The following is a 21,517-nucleotide window of genomic DNA, read 5'->3' as shown; positions in this document are numbered from 1 at the left end:
AGACTCAATAGTACAGGTCTTATGTTGCAGGCTTTAAGTTATTGAAATAAGCTAAATAGTCTGAAATAATGGCAAATTTGTGCTGTTTACCCATGTGCAACAACAGGTCACCTGCCGTGACTCTGTTTAAGATACCTTCGAGAAAATTTGTAAAAAAGGAGAAGGAAAGCTGGGCAGAAAGGTTGGAGTGTATCGTGCTGGCTTGCAGAAGCGACGAGCACATAAAAAATCTATTTGCTCGAGATGCTGTGAAAATGTGTGAAGTGCATTTTGAAAGATCTGACATTGTTTTAAGTAAAATTTGTTCTACATAGACTTACATGCAGTGTAACTAGTGTATTGAGGAAAGATATTTAATGTAATGGCATATCTAGCGTTTGATGCAGTGTTTGTTTTCCATGAGATGGTTTGATGCAGAACTTCATTAAATTTACTAGCGAGTGAGCACAGCATAACACTGCATCTGTGACAAGCTATTAGTGCAAACCTTCACTGTGGTTTCAGATTAATATATGTACCATTACAAGTATCAAAATTGAAAATGTTCATGTATGCATAAATAAGAGTTTTTTTGCAGAGGATTCCCGTAAAGAATTACGTGAAGGAGCAGTACCCACTTTGTCTTTGCCTAAGCTGACTTTGGCGCAGGTACATTCAAGAAAGCCGCCGAAGAAGCGTATCTTTGAAACAAAATTACATTTCAAATCTGTTGCGTCCTTGAAATCTGCTCGCTTGCCGGAAGGTTGGCAGAGGTCATTTGAAAACAAAAATCTTGTTTTTTCTTTTTATGATGGCTGTGATCAACCTAAATACTCGATTGGAGTATTATATGACATGTCATTAAGGATATGCTATTATGGCTGGAAAGCACCTCGCTCAAGTTGTATTTACTCCCTGGATATAACTACTCAAACACTACACGGCACCATAAAAGATATTGAATCGTTTTCAATATGTTCTGGATTGTATAGTTCTGGAAGTGGCCTGCCACACATGACCACCAAATCTATGACACCATTCAGTTCTGAAAATGCACCAACGGTTAGGAAACTTGCATACAGCTGAAACTAGTTTTTCAATTGTGCCTATTGCATTTGTTACATAAATGAAATTTATCATTATTTAACATTGAATGAATCATATAGAGTGGTGGGATTCAGCCGGTTCGTGCGAACCGGTTCTTGGAATTTTAATGACATCTGCGAACTGGTTGTTAACAAGCATATGTATAAGCCTATGTGTATGTCGGTAACGGGTCAATATGGCATGCTGCTAGTGACCATATACTTACTTATTTTTAGTAACACTGATAATGCATTGCACTAATCCAGAATATGTTACTTATAACTATTCTAATGAAGCTACAAATGTAATGTGATGCACCTACACAATGCATATAACTCAGTCTTTTTGTGTCGTGTGTTTTTGTGAAGTTTACGTTAATATCATACATTTTTTTAGCTCAAGATGAGGATAAAATTGATAACTTCTACTCAATCTTTTGGAAAGAGCAGCAAAAGCTAAATAGTATGAAAAGAAATGGGGAAAGATATCACCCTGAGTTAATAAAGTAGGTTTAGGTCTCCTTGAGTAATAAACTACTGAATAACTACTAAGTTCAGAACTGAACTACTACTGAGTAACTAAGTTCAGTTGACCTCAATTTTTGTTTATTTCATAAAAGCGTGCTAAAATCAACCCTTGCAATTTTCTTTATAGGTTCTGTTTGAGTCTAGCTGCTAAAAGTAAAAGCGCCTATGAAGAATTACGACAAAGTGGCATTTTACGACTACCAAGCTCACGCACCCTAAATGACTATCGGTAGCGTATGGGTTCTGTTCTCTGCAATTTGGCTACTACAAGCTAACTACGAGCAATTGTTTCACTTGCAAACACTCAAAGAAGACATGCAACTTTCCATGATGTGCTCCTTTATGTCTTGTTTCCTAAAGACACTTTCTACATACATCAACAATTTCACTAGTGATTTCGCTGGAACTGTAAGATGTCCATAATTGGTATTATTTAAAGCGGAAATCAAGGAACTATTAGTGGTTTCATTACTATAATCAGTTAAACAAGACAATAGATCTATTTCTCTAGGATTTATACAGCGCTTAGTGAGTTTCTGCAAAATATAACCACCTATGTACTGAATTATGAATTCTTCGTCTCGGGTTAACTTGTGTAATGTCAAGTGTTTCCCCTTTTTGTTGTGTGCAACAGTGGTAACGTGTGATAAAAATACATCAAACAATTTTCGTGTTAAACATAGTGACAATTTTCTTGGCAAGAAAAATAGTGATGGGATGCACGTAATTCCATCACAGGAGAATTTATGAAACAGTTCATCCGGTGAACTGTACGAAGAAAATAGCTTCATAAAATAGTTAACCGCATCTGCAGTTAGATCTGTTTTAACGCCACCCACTGTTTCCCACCATTCCATCAGCTTTTCTCTTGTAACATTATTGCAAGAAGATTCTGCAAGACAAGTGTAAAATTAAGTTTGTTTGATTTTTTTAATCGGAATCTGCCAATGATAGAGCTCAAAATGAAATAAGTTTCAAACAAAAAACAAATAGGCCTAGTTCCTGAAGTTCCAGTTAAGTAGCGTCAGAGAAAACTAAACAGAACTACAAAACTATGGCGGCACATACGATATGAGTGAACAAGACGCTCATTAGTCTGCACGGTTTTTCGATTTTAGCGTGGTTTTTCACGGTTGCGACTGAAATGCGTGGGGGATATCTTCCAGAATATAAACAAAAGTTGCAGTCTGCATTCTAACCAAGGCTACTACCTATCCATACTGCCACAGAGGAAACTGTGGCAGATTTAACTAGAAGACTGAAAAGAAAAAAATAGGCTTAGGGTGTATCGGCGATATTGCGGCCACATTTTTACTTAGCAATTTAAAGCTCATGTTAAATACAATTGCCTGGGGCTAGAGAAAAAAATTTTCACAATATTGTGCAGAATTTAATTTACTTTTTTACTATAATTTTATTTTATTTCAACTGATTCAAAAACGGAGCAAAAGGATTTCTTCCAAGACTACTTTTTCCGGGTTATTGCGGACACTCTTTGCAAATGCGGTCACACATCTCCATAAATACGTCCGCATTTCCCTGCTTTTGCGGACGTATTTTTATGAAGAATTTAGCCTTTTACAGAATTGCGGTTTGTTGTGTGCAAAACTGAAGAAGAAATTGGAGTTAAAAGCAATGCAAAATAAATTGCTTTTATTCATTGATTCATCGAATAACTGTATAATAAATATATGGATGTATAAATATTGTAATAATAAGGGAGAAGAATGTTCAGGTAACTTGGTTTGTGTAAAACGATGCGCAACCACTACGATTCGTTTTTACTTTTGCATTTATATAATGGACGGGACAAGTTTTAAACGTTTTTAGTATACCTCGCATATCCTAAAAGCGTAACTTAATTGTAACGATTATCATATGTTTACAGTGTAATGCAAAATTAAAAGTAAGTCATTACGCTTAGCCTGCATCGAGCACAAGAAAAATTTCAAAGGAATAAGGCGGCAAGCTTATACTCGTGTACATGATAAAAATTCATGGTACAACATGTTTTCTGATAATGTATTTGTTTATTTCATGCGACAAGAAACAATTCAAGAAAATACTTCTTAAAAATCGATGCTAATGAAAGAAGAACCGAAAAACATTTTATCAGCACCATTTTCATACACACATATCACAATACCACTGCACGTTTTCAATTTCATTCACCTCGATATTGAGGTTGGTGTATTTGGTATGGTCCCAGAAATCACAAGCTACCCATGACTGTTCAGCCGGACCTCTTTTCCCTTTTTGCAAATAGCTGAAAGAGCTGCATTTAGCGTTACTTGATCATAAAAGTTCCTTGATTTCTTACTTGGTAACTCCATATTGCACAAGTAGACTAAAGTAAGCAAAAAATCGCGTGCAAACAAAGGAATTCATAAACGAGAATGGCCACGTTATGCTGTCCGCATTTTGGGGGTTGTTTTGTAATTGTGATGACACACAGAAAAATAAAAAAAAAACATTGAAAAAACACACATAGAAATCTAAAATTTTTATACATACACAGAAGAAGGATACAGTTACTCGTGTGCGAAAAAAGAATGAAAAAAGAGCAACATTTGCCGGAGAAACAAGAGTTTAGTTTGCAGAGTGAAAAAAATTTGTTTGAAGTTTTTCATATCGTTCTGGTCTTTGTTTGAGGTAGTCACGTTCTAAGGGTAATAACAAACGTTTTACTTGGAGTAACTCCATGAAATTTTCTAGAGTTGTTTATTAGGAATATTAGATGAGGCTAATTAAAAAAAAAAAATTTTCGTTGTAAAATTTTTCGGTAATTTCAGAAACAATTTTACCGGCCGCAAAAGCGCCATGGCCGCAATAGCGCCGATTGACCCTATACCGTGAGCAGTTTTTTGATGAGCCAGCAAAGTTTCATTACTTGTGCAAACATTGTCCACATCTGCAAATAAATATTTTCATTATCAGATTAAATGACATCAATATATCAGTACAGTATTACTTCAAATACTCGTTACGACTTACATTAATTTGTTGTTTTGCTTGGCTGTTTATTATAAATTGGCGAGAACGTACACTCTGGGTGACCGCCATACAGGACAAGCTCAACAGCAGTTGGCTAATTGATTAATAGGCATATCGTATCTTACATGAAGTTTGCTGCATCGTCTTCTGGGTCACAATCTATTTCAATAATTAACTTCAAGTTGACATCCATTAGATCCCAACAACTGCACCACAATAACAAGATCTGAAATCAGACTTTCAGTAGCCTATTTTAATGACACAACACCTGCAACATAAGGCCTATGCTAATGAGTAATGAGTTTAGTTGCTAATTGCCTGGTCGAAGATAAATGTGGTGAACGAAAAAATCTTCCCGCGCAACTCAAGTAGGCTAAGCCATGCCTTGATACAAAACAGCAGCATTATCAGTTCAAGGAACTGAAAATAAGTTAATTGCTGAACCTAAAACTCTCACCTGATTTTAATAATTAATTTCAATTAAAATTAACACCCAATGGATCCCAATAACTGCACCCTAATAATAAGACTAATCTGTTCCAGCAGCAAACAGATCTGAAAATCGTTATCGTCGTCTGGATGTTTATTGTTATGTAGTGAACCGTGACCGTGGAGAAAGTAGAATATGCTCCAAGAGAATAAAAGAAACAAACATGACGTCATGCGCAAAAGAGAAGTTTCTACTCATGTGTTTAAATCTCTTTGGATTTACCAACGAAAAGATGGTAATATAATTCAGTGATAACTTTTGACGGTGCTTCTTGCCTCGAACCAAAGATTACTAAGTAGTTTAAGATTTTTCTTAGTAATCTTTGCTCGAACTGACTATGATTTCGTTTTTCGCTGAATAGGCATCTACAATTTTAACACATTCTGTCGTTCTTTTCAAAGATCATAGAAATATCTAGTTAATAGAGAGCATAGCGACTTTGGTTCTTTTGACATAAGATTTCTATGAGCCAGCATGGTGTTAAAAGTTATCAGTCCAACAGGTTGCTAGAGTGTTATTTGTATGTGGACTCACTGTGTTCTGTGATGCCGTAAAAAATTGCAAGATTATTTAGCCGTATTTCAAATTTTTCAAGTAAAAAATAATTTGATGATTCTTGGGTTTAAGTGGCCGCGGAACTTGTTATCCGCCGGTCTGTAGATTTGAGCAAGAGCGCACTTAAGTTCGGTTACAAATTATAATTAGCCTATATTCAGTAATTCACTTGAGGGGCGTTAATGAGCACAATTATGTACATTTAGCTAAATTTGTATGCATTTAATCAATTGTGGACTTAGCTTGTTTGTATTTTTACATGATTGGTAGCAATTTTTTAGCAGACAGACTGATAGTATCAGGTATAGCCAGCAGTGCACGGAAGGGGTCATGGCTAATGTCAGAATTTTTCCAAAAATCACTTATTTTATATTAACTTTTGATCCAATTTAATGTTTTTTTGCAGGTAGTGAGCACGATTCTTTTAACTGTATACCAAATTTCAGTTCTCTAAGTATATACAGTACCTAGAGGTTCCATCATATCAAACACATGTGGAACGTATTTTTTTGTCTATACCAGACAGTGTAATTTTAGTAGACTGGTGTGCACCATTAGGCAAAAAAAGTGTGCACCGGTATGTACGAGTGTACACCAAATATTGATGTTTGGGAATTACTTAGCTTACAAAGAAACTTTATTCAATCATTTTGTGCACCAGGTAGTTATGTTGTGCACCAATGTGTGCATTTTCTTTCCATACGAGCATCAAACTCACCTAACTCAACAAAAAATTTTCAAGCCTAAAATGAAGTTTAAATGTCCAGCAAAAAAACTGCAATATCTCAGAAAAGAAACAAGTTCGAGAGCTCTTTTTTCGCACACTTGCACATTAATTTATCCTTTCTGTTTCTTTAAATTTTTGCGGGGTTACTGCTTTTGTAAATGTCTTTTCTTTTTGCACTTTTCTCTGCTTGAGTCTGAATTTTATTGCAGAGCTTGTGTATGAAAAAATCTGCTATGGTAAAATGCCATGTTATTGATAGCAAGTGCAGTACTTATTGTCTATCGAAAAGTTGGCTACCGTATAGGGTACGTTTGAATTTTTAAATACTGACAGCGACTTAAATTGAATATGATGATTGAAAATGAAATAAATAACAAGCACATTTACCTTCCTACTGTTATTTACCTTAGCTTTGAGAAACAATTGAGACATTATGCACATGACATAACGGTGATATTTTCCATTCAAATCATATCAATATCATATCAAAAGCTTAAGTTATTGCTGTAAAACTGTAATGTTATGTCATTTTTAATAAAACTATTCGAAATTTGTTACTTCTTTGTTTTTCCCAACCGATTGCAAGTGATTGACAAATATATGACACTGCTTCCTGTTGTACTGGAGGTTTTGGTATTGCTTTACCAAGCACCAAGGTTCACTCGGAATTTTCCTACTTTATGTCACTTGACAGCCGATTATGCTGAACATATTTTTCATGATCTACATGGAATGCGCTCTGGTTAGGGCCTTAATAATCTAAGCAAGAAACATGGGCTACCTATAAATTGACCAATTACCAAGTTTCAGAATGTCCATATAGCCTGCAGTTTCTGTGATGTCTGTGCTGATAATCTCTGCAAACATGTGTGATTGAAATGCAGAATTTGCTTTTTGTTGAATGTAAACTTGTACTTTTAGTCAAACTTTTTATGTAACACAAAAACTAGTCTTAACATAAGCAATATATAAAGATTTTGTTTTGCTCATGGAATTGCCATCTGCACTAGCATTGTGGTTCTTGAATAGGCTATATACTGTGAATTATTGTATTAACTTTAAAACTATTTTGTTCATCATTTGATTAAAGTAAATTAATGTATTTAAACGAAATCTGCCAATGTTATGTATGATACTTCAGCTTTGTCTATAGATAGTTGCCATTTATGCTAAAATCTTACAATGTGGTGAGTTGGTAATGGGTAAAGGAGCATCGAAAGTGAAAGATAACTTACACACTTCAGAAGAAAGAAGCATCATTCCAAAGAATACAAGACTTACAAAAAAGTTACTTGTTAGACGATTGCAAAGTGCAAGAAGGTACCATCAGAGCCGCTTCATTAATTTCTATGACCTTTTGACTGGATCTGCCGCTTTTGGATTTTACTTTTTGTCTGTTGCAATCTATTGCCTGTAAGTATTTATCTGCAGTCCAAGTAAGTTTTTGTTGGCTTAAATGTGATTAAGGTTGCAGGTAGATTTGCTGAGAAAACAGCATTTGTAATGTGTTTTGATATGCTGTGAAATCGTAGTGGCTTGAAAAAAAATACGATACATGATAAACCACTTCTATACTAGTATTTTGGCTAAACAAGGCTTTGATGAATTTTTGTTTAAATGCAATGGCTGACATTTAACTATGCCTGATAAGTCTGATTCTTTCTTTGATTAAGAGTTCTTTTAACTTCGCATTATGTCACCTTTATTTTAATTATGGGACCACAACTAGAAGTGCTGAAAATAGGAAGTTGTCACGGTAACTTTATTTAATTGCATATGCCATACGCTTTGCTGCGCACGCTAGAAGACAGTCCTACGCACTCTGTCTGCAGTTGGAGTCAGGGCAATTTCAACTCTATAATTTCGACTCTACTGACCCAAAATTCCTTCGACCCTAACTCTGGTTCCATAACCCTGCTTTGTAGGCTAGTCTAGGTGACTGCTACTACATTCAATGCCATTATCATACTCACTGTGAAATGCTGCTTTTAGATCAAACAAATTTTAGTCTTTTGATGAAAAAGGATTCACTAGAAAATGCATTGGGAAGTGATTACTATAAAGACATCTGTATTTTAATTAGACCTATCCCTCTATTACATTTTCAGGTTATTTGCCACCAATTTTGCCAAGTTTGGATAACTAAAAACTAAAACTTATTTAATTGGTCCTTTCAACTCCAAGTTAATGAGTTTCTCCTGTATAATAGGCGAAGTATTATGATTTTTTAAATGTATAAATTTTACTGCAAACTTGCTTCAGTTCACATTGTATATGCAGGGTAAACAAAGACAAATACCTTGTCAAAAGAGAAGCCCCTAGGAGCAGCACCATCAAACCGTTTTATGAACAGATTTTGGACAAAGCAAAAGAAACTCAAGTTAGTAATGCACGTTATTTTTTATTGTTCAGCCCATAACTGCTAACCAGATATTCTGTTTAAGAAAATAAAAGATGGGACGACACCACCGTGATGTAGAGAAGAAGCATGTCCGTGGCCCCGGCAGGAAAGCAAAGCGCCAGAAAGACTTGTTTATGCCAGAGGAATGGAAAGGTCATTTCTGCTTCATCACTGTATTATGTTGACGGAATTTGCATTTAATAATTAAATGTTATGGAATATTAACGGTTTCTGATATTAAACTTTTTACGTTTTTCAATAGAAAAAATATCAAACAAACAACATGCAAGTCGGGCAAAAAAAAGACAAAAGATGAGAGAGCTCAAAAAGAAGCTCAAAGAAGACTTGCTTTCACCAAGTGGTACTGGTATACATTATGTTCTTACTACAGCGTTTTTATTTCTTCCAATATGCTTTCGATTTCATTTTTGGCCATATGCAAGCAGTAGATAGTAAATTAAAATTAACTTGTAATATACAATGATTTACTAGAAAACGATGTGGAGGCTATTGGGCAAAATGGTCCAGCACCACAAGCCGATGTTGTTGAAGAAGAAATAGAAGCCAAAGGCCTTAAACTGCTATCAGACAGCGATAGTGATAATGATATGGTACATACATCTTTTAGTTTCATTCAGCATCCAATATTTTTATGCTTTCTGGTTGACAAGACTGTTGTATTTGTTTATTGCGTACCTGTGTCATTCTATTGTTATCGTTTTATGTTACTAGTGTGCACAACAGGTCTTATTGGTGTTGGTATTTCTATACTTGCACTGGATTTGAAAGCTATGTATTTGTTTAGGTTTCAAAATTGGTAACGATATTTTTAATCAGATTGGAGATGACTTTGATGGTATGTCGGACGATGACCCTGCTGCAGAGATTAAAGAACAGGTTCTTGCTGAGATGCAGCCGGATGAAGAGGAAGATTTATCATCGGATGACGAAATACTCTCAAATGATGATGAGCTTCCCATTGAGAAAAAAACGAAAGCAATTGAAGCCAAAAAAGCTCAGATCAACAAGTATGCTTTTAAACTTCTTGGTACTAGTTTATTTTGTGGCTGGCAACTCTTTGTTATCGTAAATGTTTGTTATTCATGATTGTTTTAAGTAGCTTTGATGAAAAATGAACTTCACAGGGCGATCCAAGAGGGAAATCTGCAAACTAACATCGGAGAAACTGAAACCTTTGTTCTTCCAAGTGGACAGGAAATAGAAAAAGAAAATATCCTTTTCCATGTTTTAGATTAATTTAGAATATTCCATACAATAAGCTGACATATGAAATTATGTAGTTTGTAATCAAACTTATGAGATGCTTGTTTTATTCCGTAACCCCATTTTACAAAGCCATCCCCTTGGATTAGAAGCAGTTCATCAGAGAATCAAGGATGTGACAACTGTTTTGTCAGACCTGCGAAAGCGTGGAGACCCAACAAGGTAAGAGCGTTTGCATAAAATTATCTTGACTGAAATATATATTTCTGTTAAATTTGTCTAATTCTTACTGGTTTTGCCTCTTGAAGAAAACGAATGGAGTACATGGACGTCCTGAAGAAAGACCTCTGCACATACTACAGTTATAACGAATTTCTACTGACAAAATTTATTGAAATGTTTCCATTAAGTGAGGTTGGTCTTTTCAATTGCTCTACTCGACTTGAAAATTTCTAGATTCCAGTTTTCTTAAATCCTTATGTGAGGCTTGTCTTTAATATTGGTTATTGTTTATTGTTTCAGCTGATTGCATTTTTGGAATCGAATGAAGTAAGTCGGCCAATTACAATTCGAACAAATTCTTTAAAGACAAAGAGAAGAGACCTTGCTCAGGTAAAATGCGTTAAGATAAGCACCACAAATAGAAAAATGTATTTCCTACTTTTTATTGAAACTTCATACCGATAGTGGTCTGTGATGACTTATTCCACTGTCATATACCATTGATGACATCTGGGTGAGATTCTGAGACTGGCTGTTCCTTACGAATATTCACGTGCAAACATTGAATTTTTAATGGTTTTACCTTCTAGACATCTAGTAAAACTTTGTACTGTTTACAGGCATTAATTACACGAGGTGTAAATCTTGATCCACTTGGAAAATGGACAAAAGTCGGCCTAGTTGTTTATGACTCCCCTGTGCCCGTTGGTAAACGAGGATCTCTTTCCTTTTTCTGATTTATTTTAAAACTCTTGATTTTCATTGCTCACAGCAAAGGCATGATTGTTTGTTGTTACAAGTGGGCAAATCCCTACCGATTCTTTCTGTTTTCCGTCAGGTGCCACCCCTGAGTATTTAGCCGGTCACTACATGATCCAAGGCGCATCCAGTTTTCTTCCTGTAATGGCGCTTGCTCCTCAAGCTGGTGAAAGAATTTTGGACATGTGTGCTGCTCCAGGAGGGAAAACAACTTACATTGGTAAATATGTTTACACCTTACACTATGTGTAATTGTGTATATAATGCACTCAGTATTTTTCTTTGGGACCGAAACGACCTCTTAAATTTCTCCAACAGTTGATACATTTGCATCAACAGCCGAAAACTAATAGTAGTTAGTCTCAAAAAGTCATGATCTCTAAAAAGTTCTTACCTTTTTATCAATAAAATGTGTCATCTTTGCAGCACAGCTGATGAAAAATAGCGGTTTAATCTTTGTCAATGATGTAAATAAAGCCAGACTTAAATCTGTTGTGGGCAACCTGCACCGGATGGGGATCAGCAACACAGTTGTGTCGAATTATGATGGGAGATCTTTTCCAGCGGTGTGTCATAATTTGAACCTATTGTTAATCTGTGAATGAACTTGCATACGAACAAACACCAAGTTACAGTACTTAGAGCTCAATCTAAGAGATGATGTTGATAATGATCATCATCACATATTTTATTCGTTATTAAATTAAAGTTAAATTTTCTGGTACAAGTTACTGTTATTATGTTTTTGTGTATTTTGCTTCTTCTTTGTAACCAGATCATGGGAAACTTCTCAAGAGTGCTGCTGGATGCTCCATGCAGTGGGACTGGTGTGATTGCAAAAGATCCCTCAGTTAAGACAAACAAGGATGAAACGGACATTGCTCACTGCTCGCATATGCAGGTAACTTAATTCAAACAGAAGAATAAGTTTTTTTTTAAAAATAAGCTGAGGTTTATAAATAAAGACAATCCAAGTAGGTTTAAGTCAATTCCTATAAATAACCTTTATGTGTTAGTTCGTTACAAAATATGAGATTGTGGAAGCGCATTATGCCGAAGCTAAACGGACGCAAGTTATCCAAACTTGATTAGATTTCTCCAAATTACTCGTGAAAAACAGGCCAGAACCTACATTTACATTGTGTTAACAGTATTGTGCCAATTATATTCTTCAGTTACGTAATGCACAAAAAGACAGCTGTAGAATGTCATGAGTGACCTTTGAACTAAATCCTATTTTTATGGGCTGACAAAAACACTTTGAGATCCCAGAAGTTTCAAGTTAGAGATTTTCAGAATCGATTTAGCAACAGTTGTTTACCTGTGTTTAATAAGGCATCTTGCTGAGACCAGTTTAGTTTCTGAAATTTTGAGTTAAGCAAAGTTAAGTTAACGAGCTTTCACTCTATTCGAGTTATAAAGATATTACATTTTGGAAGAGTATAATATGTTTGTGCATAAAAGGTTTTGACTATACTGCTTTGCATTGTAGAAAGAACTCATCCTTGCTGCAATCGATTCATGTAATGCCCTTGCAACAAACGGAGGATATATTGTCTACTGCACCTGTTCTGTCATGGTAAGTTGTCGTGTCTAGCCTTACACTAATAACACAATTACTACACTTCTCTTATTAACCTATGCAGCAGTTTAAACATGATTTACAATTTGATTTGTACACAGGTTGAGGAAAATGAAGAAGTGGTGAATTATGCCCTTAAAAAACGAAATGTCAAACTGGTCGAAACTGGCTTGGAGTTTGGAGTTGAAGGATTTCACAGGTGCTATTATATGTTAATTTCTTACGTGGTTCAAACATTTTCAAAGACTTGCATACCTAAACCATTTTGAAATTTTTTTTTTACTTTTTACAAGACGCTAAAGATTTACATTTAAACACTTGCTGGCTGCTATGACAGGGCTATAGACAATTGAAATTTTGATAGTCAGTGAGTTGTCAACAAGTTTAAATGTAAAATGTTTTACTGTTCACTACAGATATCGTCAGTATCGCTTCCACCCAAGCATGAAACTGACACGCCGGTTTTATCCTCACACCCATAACATGGATGGCTTCTATGTGGCGAAACTGAAGAAGTTCTCAAATCAAATACCAAAACCTGATCTCGACGATGAAATGGAATCAGACGAGGGAATCGGATCGGAAAGTGGTCCCTTTTCAGGTGTGTAGTCTTCTGGGTGTAATTTTTAAAAATGTTTGAGACACATTTTTTGGAGAAGTACTTACCATAATATTTGCTAGCTATGATAAATTCATTAATTGAACTAATTTATAAACTTTCAGATAATGAAATCACAAAAGATACTTCTGGTGAGAAACCACTGATTGCTTCCAAAAAGCGACCAAATGACGACGGAGCTGAGGAAATTCCGAAGAAAAAGACGAAGCAAGCTGCAAATAAAAAGAAAAGTGATTCTTCCAAATCAGGTGAGTGACCTTACTTTTATAGTTCCGGTTCCGCAAAAGACAATTTCAATTTTATTTGGCTAAAAATCATACTGACCACATCAACCAGTCATACGATTTGACGTCTTGCAGATAAAGGTACCAAAATAAGTATGCAGAAATTAAAGAAATACCAGAAAAGAAAAAAGAAGCCGGGCGCCATCGTGCGGCCTTTAACAGGATTGTCAGAGAAAAAACGAAACATCAACGCTTATTTGGCGAAGAAGACCAACAATAAGAAACCTTCTCAACCAAAGTCGAAACCTAAACGCAAAGCAACCCCAGGTGATGAAGCGACACCAACTAAGCCGGTTCAGACAAAACCCAAACCCAAAAATCGCTCTGTGAGGAAAGATAAAGCACACGGCAAAACAAAGAAGAGCACTAAATCTAGAAAAAACGAAAAACAACTAAAGGAATGAACCATTTTGTCGAAATTAATGGACCAAAAACTGCTATTTCTGAATAAGATGTGTAATTTACTTGGGTGCACCGTTTTGGCTTTCAATTAAAAGCAAACGTTTGAAGGAATTTTTTTTGTCCGTGGTTGAAAGGGCATCAGCATTTTAACAAATTAGAAGTGGATTATTTAAAGCCCACTAATCATTAGTAACATATCAATATTTTCTTAGAATTTTAGGAAATATTACAGAAGTTAAAACACACTGTGGTCGTGACGCTAGGCTAAGATGAACACCCTACGTCATGATGATAATCCTCGTTCCATGCAGTTGCAGTCTCAAAACGCTTCCTTGTCATTATAGTCGACGCCTATGTTTTTGTTCTTACATCGTCATTCTGGCGTCGCTGCCTGAACCAATGGCTGGGCACGCTGACGTGCTGTGTGTCCCAGCTACAAGGTACGCAGCTGCGCTTTGCTTTCTTCATTATTTAGCTTGAGTGCGCAAGACAATGCAAACAAAGTGTTTGATTTGAGTTTTAGAACTTTTATGTAGTTACTGTAGTAGCAGCAGTGCCTAACAATCATATTTAGCAACCAGATTCAAGCACAGCAAGCAACTCTGCGCTGTGTTAACATGAAAAGTATAGGTAACTCAATGCATAGCCAATAAGCGAAATAAGTTGATTTGCTGGACTGTAAAGAGATTGGAAGTTTTATTTGTTCAGAGACGTAGCTTTGCTAGCTAATAGTTAACTTTGCATTGCAGTAACCGTTTAATGGTGGTGTTTGTTTTGCAAAACGACCTTTCCATTCTCATGGAATAATTTTGGTTAGGTACAAGAAATGGGTTGTTAAAAGTTGTGTTCTTCACTCGGAAATGGATCGATTTTACGACGAGGATAAAATAGCAGAAAATTATTTGAAATTTCGACCAAAGTACACTGAGGAAGTAGCCGAGGCGGTTATGAAATACCTAGACGCTCATTACAAGAAACACTCGCAACGAAAACACGATCTGATGGTTGATGTTGGCTGTGGAAGTGGACAAGGCACAAACTTATTTGCGACACACTTCAAAAAAATTGTGGGAGTGGACATTTGTGAAAAACAAATTCAATGCGCAAATAAGCAAAACACACACGAGAATATCAGTTATCTTGTTGGTAAAGCCGAAGAACTGCCATTTGAAGACCACAGCGTCGACCTGGTAGCCTGCGGAACAGCTGCTCATTGGTTTAACTTGCCGAAGTTTTTTCAAGAAGTTTTACGTGTTTTGAAACCTTCTGGATGCCTGGCCGTTTTTGCTTACGGTTTTACCGAGATTTATCCCACCGGTATGAAAAATGAAGACAAAGCCCGAGCTACTACCAACATTTTCACTGAGCTGTTGCACACTGGTTTGACGGGTCACCGTTTAAAAGAGTGGGTCCGTGAAAAGCCGGCTTTCGGGAAAGCCGAAGTTAAAATATACGATGACGTCTTCAACGCAATCCCATTTCCAAACAAGCAACGAAATGACGACATCTCGATGATTCTCACTTGGTCCCTTGACGACTTTTTGGGATTTGTCTCCTCCAGTGTGATGACGCGTGCCCTGGAAAAAGGAAAAGAAGAGCTGAAGAATTTCTTCTCTGATGTTCTCGACAAAGATGAAGACAATTTCGATTTGTTGGATATTGTCAGCCGGAAAGTGAAGAAAATCTGGAATTTGGAAGACCAAGATCAAGTAGAATTGAAAGCGGAAATGGACATTTATTTGTTACTTTCCGTTGTTGATAAGGCTTGACTCGTTGCTAGATATGCCATATAGCCTACTAACTTGCATAACTTCTGCTTTTTCGTTTCCGAAGCCCGTATCTTAAGGTGGCGTCAAACACCAAAAAATGCCATAAAATTTTTGTTTGTTTTATTATACAGTATATTTACTAAAAGACTGATTACTCAAAAAATCCTCCATTGGGCTCTCTGGAATTTTGCATGTCAATTTAGTAAGCTTTGAACTACCATTCCATAAAATGCCATCAAAAAAACATGACTCAAACCTTTTTTACAGAGGCGCAAAAAACACTAGAATTTTTGGTCTAAAAAAACTCAGTGTTATCTAGTTTCATGCTAATTTTTGGCATAATTCTGCCCGCGACCTGGGACATTGAAGCACGCCAACTGCTAGAGTATTTCCCAGGCTAGAAAACAACTACAACCATGCTGCATTCTGATTGGTCTAAACATGTTTTTTAAAGCCCTACGTAGGACGTCCAACAAATTCATAAAGATCTTAGTCTTAGGTGTTTGACGCCTCCTTAAAAAGAGATAGACTTGTTAGTAAATCAATTTTGGCGGTGCTTGCCCTATCAACCTGATCCTTAGTTTAAACTTCTTCTTAGTAAGAAGATGCTGTGCAGTCGTACTTTGTATGTTGATTCAATTATTAATGTAAAACTTGTTGGCCTATTGCTGTTGTAGCTGACTAAGGCCATTTTCAGTTTCTCGCGTCATCGGATTATTCCGTTTCTTCACTTTTTCCACCCTAGGCTACTTAGTTAAGCAAGATACCTGTTATAAAATAGTTAACTGTTTGGAATGCTATACAAATGGGTATAACGATGCAACACTTGCGTAATATTTTTTGTGATTTTATACCATAAAGCAACCATTAATTTTTTTAAATATTTTGAAACAGATTTTAGCCAATCACAACTCTCACCTGTTTGGTAGAGGTCTAGGTATTTTTACCAGAAATAACAATGGAAACGGATATTTTTTATAACCAAAAAGATGTGGCTGAAGCGTATTTACGATTTCGCCCGAAATATTCTGAAGAAGTAGCAAAAGTCGTCTTGGAATATTTGCGAAATCAGCAAGACAATCCCGATGCCACAAAGAAATTTGATTTTATGGTCGATGTCGGTTGTGGAAGCGGTCAAGCGACGGATTTATTATCCGCACATTTCAATAAAATTGTAGGAGTTGATATTTGCGAGGAACAAATTCGTCTGGCAACGGAACAAAACACTCATCAACATATCACGTATCTTGTAGGCAAAGCCGAAGAACTGAACGTTGCGGAACAAAGTGTTGATCTGATAACCTGTGGATCTTCTATTCACTGGTCTGACTTACCGAAGTTTTTTGACGAAGTTAAGCGTGTTCTAAAGCCTTCGGGATGTTTCACCGAGTTCGGATACTGGTTTTCTGAAGTTCATCCAGTTGGAGACAAAAATGATGACCTGATAAAGGTCACCAATGATTTGCTTGCAAAACTTATTTACCTGGGACCCAACCATGACGCGGAGCGTGAGAAACAAGTACGCGGTTCCGTGTATGGTGACCACTTTTATCAGTCAATTCCTTTCACAAAAACAAAACACAAAAGTTTAATACTGACTAAAATTTGGTCAATAGATCAACTTCGTGGTTTCTTTAGATCCTCGGCGAAGTATCACGAGTTGCTAAAGCGAAAAAAATCAATTAGGGAGTGGTTTGCTGATGTTCTTTTAGACAACCAGGACGACTATAATTTACTGGAAGCCTTGATTAAAAAAGTGGAACGGATATGGGACTTGAAGCCAGAGCATGAGACAAAATTACAAGTCAAGTTTGAAGTTAATATTTTTCTTTTTACTAAGAAAGGAACTTAATCATCATAGCATGGCATAAGATGTCCTTTATGGATTGTACAATTTCATTGTCATTTTTAAGACTTAACCTATACCAATTTTATTAATATTGCAAATGGAATTATTTTTCGCTTGGGTTGTCTGGCAGCAAACATTTAACTGGTAAAAATGAAATTTATTGTCCTTATTTTTTAAACACTGAATGAACTATGTATTTCTTCATGTGGTTTTACTTTTTTATCCAAATATAAAATATATATATATATAAAGTATTTCAGTAACTCATATAGGTTTGTTTGTTAACCATTCGTTTGTTTGTTAACCATTTGTAACGATAAATCGCTTATGAGTTGCTGAAATGTTGGTTATTTGTTAATATCTATGTATATTAATTATTATCCCATCAATAACGATGCATTTCTTAAGGTTTTTTGTCTATTAAAGGCCAAGTTGGTTATATAAACAATAATTATTTCGGTGCATAATATTTGAAGTGGCTGGTGACCCCGAGCGAGAAAACAATATCAATGCTCAAGGTGCATTTGTTGTAAGACTTGCAGCCATGTTTTCTGTTCTTTTGTATCATAGTTTATACATGTGTACATTTTGTGAGCACAACACACAACACGTATAAAAAATGTTCTGTTATACAAAAGTTGCTTAGCGGTTTTTTTCTGGCGACGAACCATCATTCACACTTGAAGAAGCGGTTTCATGACAAGTACAATGAAGATTTGAGGTTTAAAGTATGAATGAGATAGAGCTCCAAGTTAAGTTGGGTTTCTATATTCTTCTTACATCCTTGCTGTCAGATGAGGAAATGGCCTGCTGATAAGCTAATTGCGAGATGTGTTAACGTAACCCTACTTTAACTAGGCTTGGCCTCCCCCGCACACAGTCACAGAAAAACGTGGCGTACAGTTGCATTGTTTGCTGTAGAAACTTGAAATTTGGTGACTTTTCCTAAAAAATGTTCAGCAATCTGTCCATGTTTGTTTGATAAAGTTGGATTTTGTAATTTTTGAGATATTGTGATGTTTTCATAATTTTGCTCTCTCTCCGCATTGAAGCGTATTACTCATTTACGCACCAATAACTCGACTAACTATTCTCTTGCGTTCTCTTCTCGCGGTCAGCTGGTTTTCCGCACAGCGGGGGAGCGGCGTAACAAGAAAAATTTCTAGAAATGTGTCACTTTTAGAAATAGTTAATTTACACTAAATTCACTTTCTTTAGTTTTACAATTATGATGTATACAGGAAGCCAGATGATTTTTCTACTAACCTGTAAAAATCCGATCATTTTACGACGTATAGTTTTCTAGTAATTAACGATTGAAAATGTGTGTGCGGGGTCAGCCACACCTAGTTAAAATCACCCGCTTCGTCAAGGATTAGCCCATAGGAAAGCAAAAAAGGAATGCACGGATTAGCCATTCGTATGGACTGAAAGGAATAATTCCATCTTTTAAAGTAATTGTTGAAAGGCTAATCGTGTTCGAATGAGTAATCCATTTTATGTGAAACTATCGCTGGTCATTGTACGGTGAAGGCTACTGCTGTACATTATTGACATCTATAGGCTGTTGTGTTGATACGAACTACAGTATAGTACAGTGTGATTACTGGTTAGTTTAGCATATAGCATAGGTTTCTCTGTGCAAATGGCATTGGTACTGCAGTTACAACCGTTGGAATGGCCTTGCACAAAGTATTAACGGATACTGCGTCATAGACTGCTAACAGGCTATCTATAAGGCTTGTGGGCATTAGAATAGCCGTATGCGACAAAATGGATTACTCATTCCAACACGATTAGCCTTACAATAATTACTTTAAAAGATGGAATTATTCCTTTCAGCCCATACCAATGGCTAAATCCGTGCATTCCTTTTTCCCTTTCCTATGGGCTAATCCTTGACGAATGGGCTGTTAAAATAGTAAAGTCGCGAGCCTGGTTAGGATAGGGTTAATACAGGAACAATCTATTTTGATTCAAAATTTGGGCATTATTTTGCGGAGAGCACCAATAAAACTTTTGCATCACAAGTTAATTTACACTAACAAAGAATGTGGTAATGGTATCATAATGTTTATGCTCAGACCTGAGGAAAGTCTCTGTTTCCTATCTCTCGAGCTGCGGTTACTGAGCTAGCCTTTTCGCAAGTTTCAAAAACCAAACATATTTTTATTGGTGTTTTTGATTTTTATGTCGTTTTGGCCGAATTTGAAACTGTTCACCAGGAGCATTAAACCATATTGAACACAGGCCGCATTATTGCCAGCCCAGCGATCTAACCACTCTGCTTTCAAGCCAACACATGAAAACCTGTTCAATAGAAATTTGATGTCGATGGATTCTAAGATAGCATCATATCGTCGAGGTGTATGTGTTGGAATCAAAGAGATTATTCTTTGCAGCCCTTAAAATCTACGTATGCTATTTCATCAATTAATTGCAGCAAAATCTTGGCATTTCACGAAGGTAATTTTTAATCTAGTTGTTGGTCTTGCAGAGAAGTTGCTGTGTAAAAACTCATCTGACTTAAAAAAAATGTCTTCATCATCCCGACATTAATCCAAATATGGACAAAATTGTGACAGCTGGATTGGTTGCGCGTGATAAGGGGATAATTTTTGCCGGTTATTAGCAGATAATATCATTAATAATACAACTTTTCGTGTCTGAACTGTTCAGATTTATATCACGAATTTTAATCATGTCCAGACGGTGTTATTCATAGCGAAAGCATTCCGCAAACATTTGGGAATTTAAACACGTTCTGAAAGTTATATAAGCGTCTGTATAAGCCACAGACATCAAAACATTGCATGACAGTGTTTGGGATGCTGAGGGACTTAGCATATCGTCTGCTTACACCTTACACTATATCATACAACTGATTGTAAAATGGATTTCAGGAAGATTACCTGTCTAATGGCTTTAATTTTATCACAAAGGATCTCTCACTCTGACGCTGGTAAAAAAGATTGTTCTATTTGCAGTACCATTGACGACTATATTGAAACAGAAGTCTCTAGACGTAAGTATTTAGTGCAATGTTCAGTCTGTATAGTAACTGGGGTTGCCGTGTAACTTATTTCTTAAGTCTTACATGTCTTTAACCTGTAGCCATTTCAAATTTTTTTTGTCTTATTTAACATTAAGGTATTTCTTCGGATATATTCGAACAACTCGAAGATCTCAAAAGAGCAACAACCGCAAACGCCCAGGTGTTGGATTACTTAACCCAAGGTAAAAATGGGAATCATCTTGAAACTTTGATTCCAATAAAGCCGAAATTAGCCTAATTTTAATTCAGTTTAAATATTTTTTCGAAGAAATTTGTTCAAAATATCCTGGATGGTACATTCCTCTTAACGGTTATCAGTACACTGTCGTCGGCCCACTTTCATGGCAAGCTGCTAGAGAGGAATGCCAAAGGCTTGGTGGAGATTTGGCCGTCCATGGTGCCCAGGACTATCAGATACGACTGTAAGTTATACGGAAAATGTACATTATACAACCCCAATAATGCGTTACAGTTATGGCAAGTTTTGTACAGTTTATGTTAAATGAAAGTCAAAAACATTCCCAAGCGCGCAGGTATTTCGTACAAGATTGATACAAATAAACAAGTTCTAATACACAGTTTTTTTTCATTCCTCCTTGTCGGCAGGAAAATTTCCTACGCACTTTTGAAGCCACGCAGTATCGATTACACCTGGATTGGATTGTCTGATAAGGAAGAAGAAGGTGCCTGGGAATGGGTGGATGGTTCGCCGGTAACTGATCATGCTCATTGGAACTCCCGTCAGCCTGACGACCATGGGGAAGGGCAGGATTGCGGCGCTATCTGGTCCGAAAGCCGAGATTACCGATCTGACGATGGCTTATGCCACTACAAAGCATACGCTCTCTGTGAGAAAGCTCTTGATATTCTTCCTGATCATTAATCATTCTACTGATTCTTTTCTTTTTACCCAAGATTAATTCTAACCTAATTTATCGCGTTTAATAAGTCTAAATTTCATGAAGTTATATTCAATACATCATGCATATGTGA

At 36.3% G+C, this 21,517-nt stretch overlaps 4 protein-coding genes and 1 long non-coding RNA gene across 6 annotated transcripts; all 5 read left to right on the top strand.

The window, feature by feature from the left end:
* The first annotated feature begins 99 nt into the window (after positions 1-99).
* Positions 100-2,565, top strand: LOC143463441 (uncharacterized). The gene is made up of 3 exons (XR_013118308.1): positions 100-358; positions 1,146-1,570; positions 1,720-2,565. It is a non-coding gene; the product is annotated as an uncharacterized LOC143463441 (long non-coding RNA).
* A 5,165-nt stretch (positions 2,566-7,730) lies between these two features.
* LOC143462525 (uncharacterized) lies at positions 7,731-13,962 on the top strand. 2 transcript variants are annotated; one of them, XM_076960728.1, is made up of 19 exons: positions 7,731-7,771; positions 8,639-8,738; positions 8,803-8,912; positions 9,022-9,120; positions 9,252-9,370; positions 9,597-9,787; positions 9,905-9,991; positions 10,113-10,205; positions 10,292-10,397; positions 10,506-10,595; positions 10,826-10,913; positions 11,044-11,184; positions 11,391-11,530; positions 11,740-11,865; positions 12,457-12,543; positions 12,648-12,745; positions 12,963-13,147; positions 13,270-13,413; positions 13,525-13,962. In XM_076960728.1, the coding sequence occupies exons 3-19, from the start codon at positions 8,813-8,815 to the stop codon at positions 13,851-13,853; spliced, it is 2,223 nt and encodes a 740-aa protein (XP_076816843.1). In that variant the 5' UTR covers positions 7,731-7,771; positions 8,639-8,738; positions 8,803-8,812; the 3' UTR covers positions 13,854-13,962. The 2 variants fall into 2 exon arrangements, with proteins under 2 accessions (XP_076816843.1, XP_076816842.1); XM_076960727.1 differs by having other exon boundaries at positions 9,022-9,126.
* A 198-nt stretch (positions 13,963-14,160) lies between these two features.
* LOC143463349 (putative methyltransferase DDB_G0268948) lies at positions 14,161-16,501 on the top strand. Its single transcript, XM_076961816.1, has one exon. It carries the CDS (start codon positions 14,712-14,714, stop codon positions 15,618-15,620), a length of 909 nt encoding a protein of 302 aa, XP_076817931.1. The 5' UTR covers positions 14,161-14,711; the 3' UTR covers positions 15,621-16,501.
* A 49-nt stretch (positions 16,502-16,550) lies between these two features.
* On the top strand, positions 16,551-17,719 carry LOC143463350 (putative methyltransferase DDB_G0268948). Its single transcript, XM_076961818.1, has one exon. The coding sequence runs from the start codon at positions 16,579-16,581 to the stop codon at positions 17,470-17,472; it is 894 nt and encodes a 297-aa protein (XP_076817933.1). The 5' UTR covers positions 16,551-16,578; the 3' UTR covers positions 17,473-17,719.
* A 2,547-nt stretch (positions 17,720-20,266) lies between these two features.
* Positions 20,267-21,517, top strand: LOC143463131 (C-type Lectin CRL-like). Its single transcript, XM_076961510.1, has 4 exons — positions 20,267-20,494; positions 20,620-20,706; positions 20,793-20,946; positions 21,131-21,517. Exons 1-4 carry the CDS (start codon positions 20,362-20,364, stop codon positions 21,405-21,407), a joined length of 651 nt encoding a protein of 216 aa, XP_076817625.1. The 5' UTR covers positions 20,267-20,361; the 3' UTR covers positions 21,408-21,517.

This window comes from Clavelina lepadiformis, chromosome 6 (genome assembly GCF_947623445.1).
Source record: "Clavelina lepadiformis chromosome 6, kaClaLepa1.1, whole genome shotgun sequence".
Classification (NCBI taxonomy): domain Eukaryota; kingdom Metazoa; phylum Chordata; class Ascidiacea; order Aplousobranchia; family Clavelinidae; genus Clavelina; species Clavelina lepadiformis.
The sequence above is the reverse complement of the archived record's forward strand: the minus strand, read 5'-3'. Positions and strand labels throughout refer to the sequence as shown.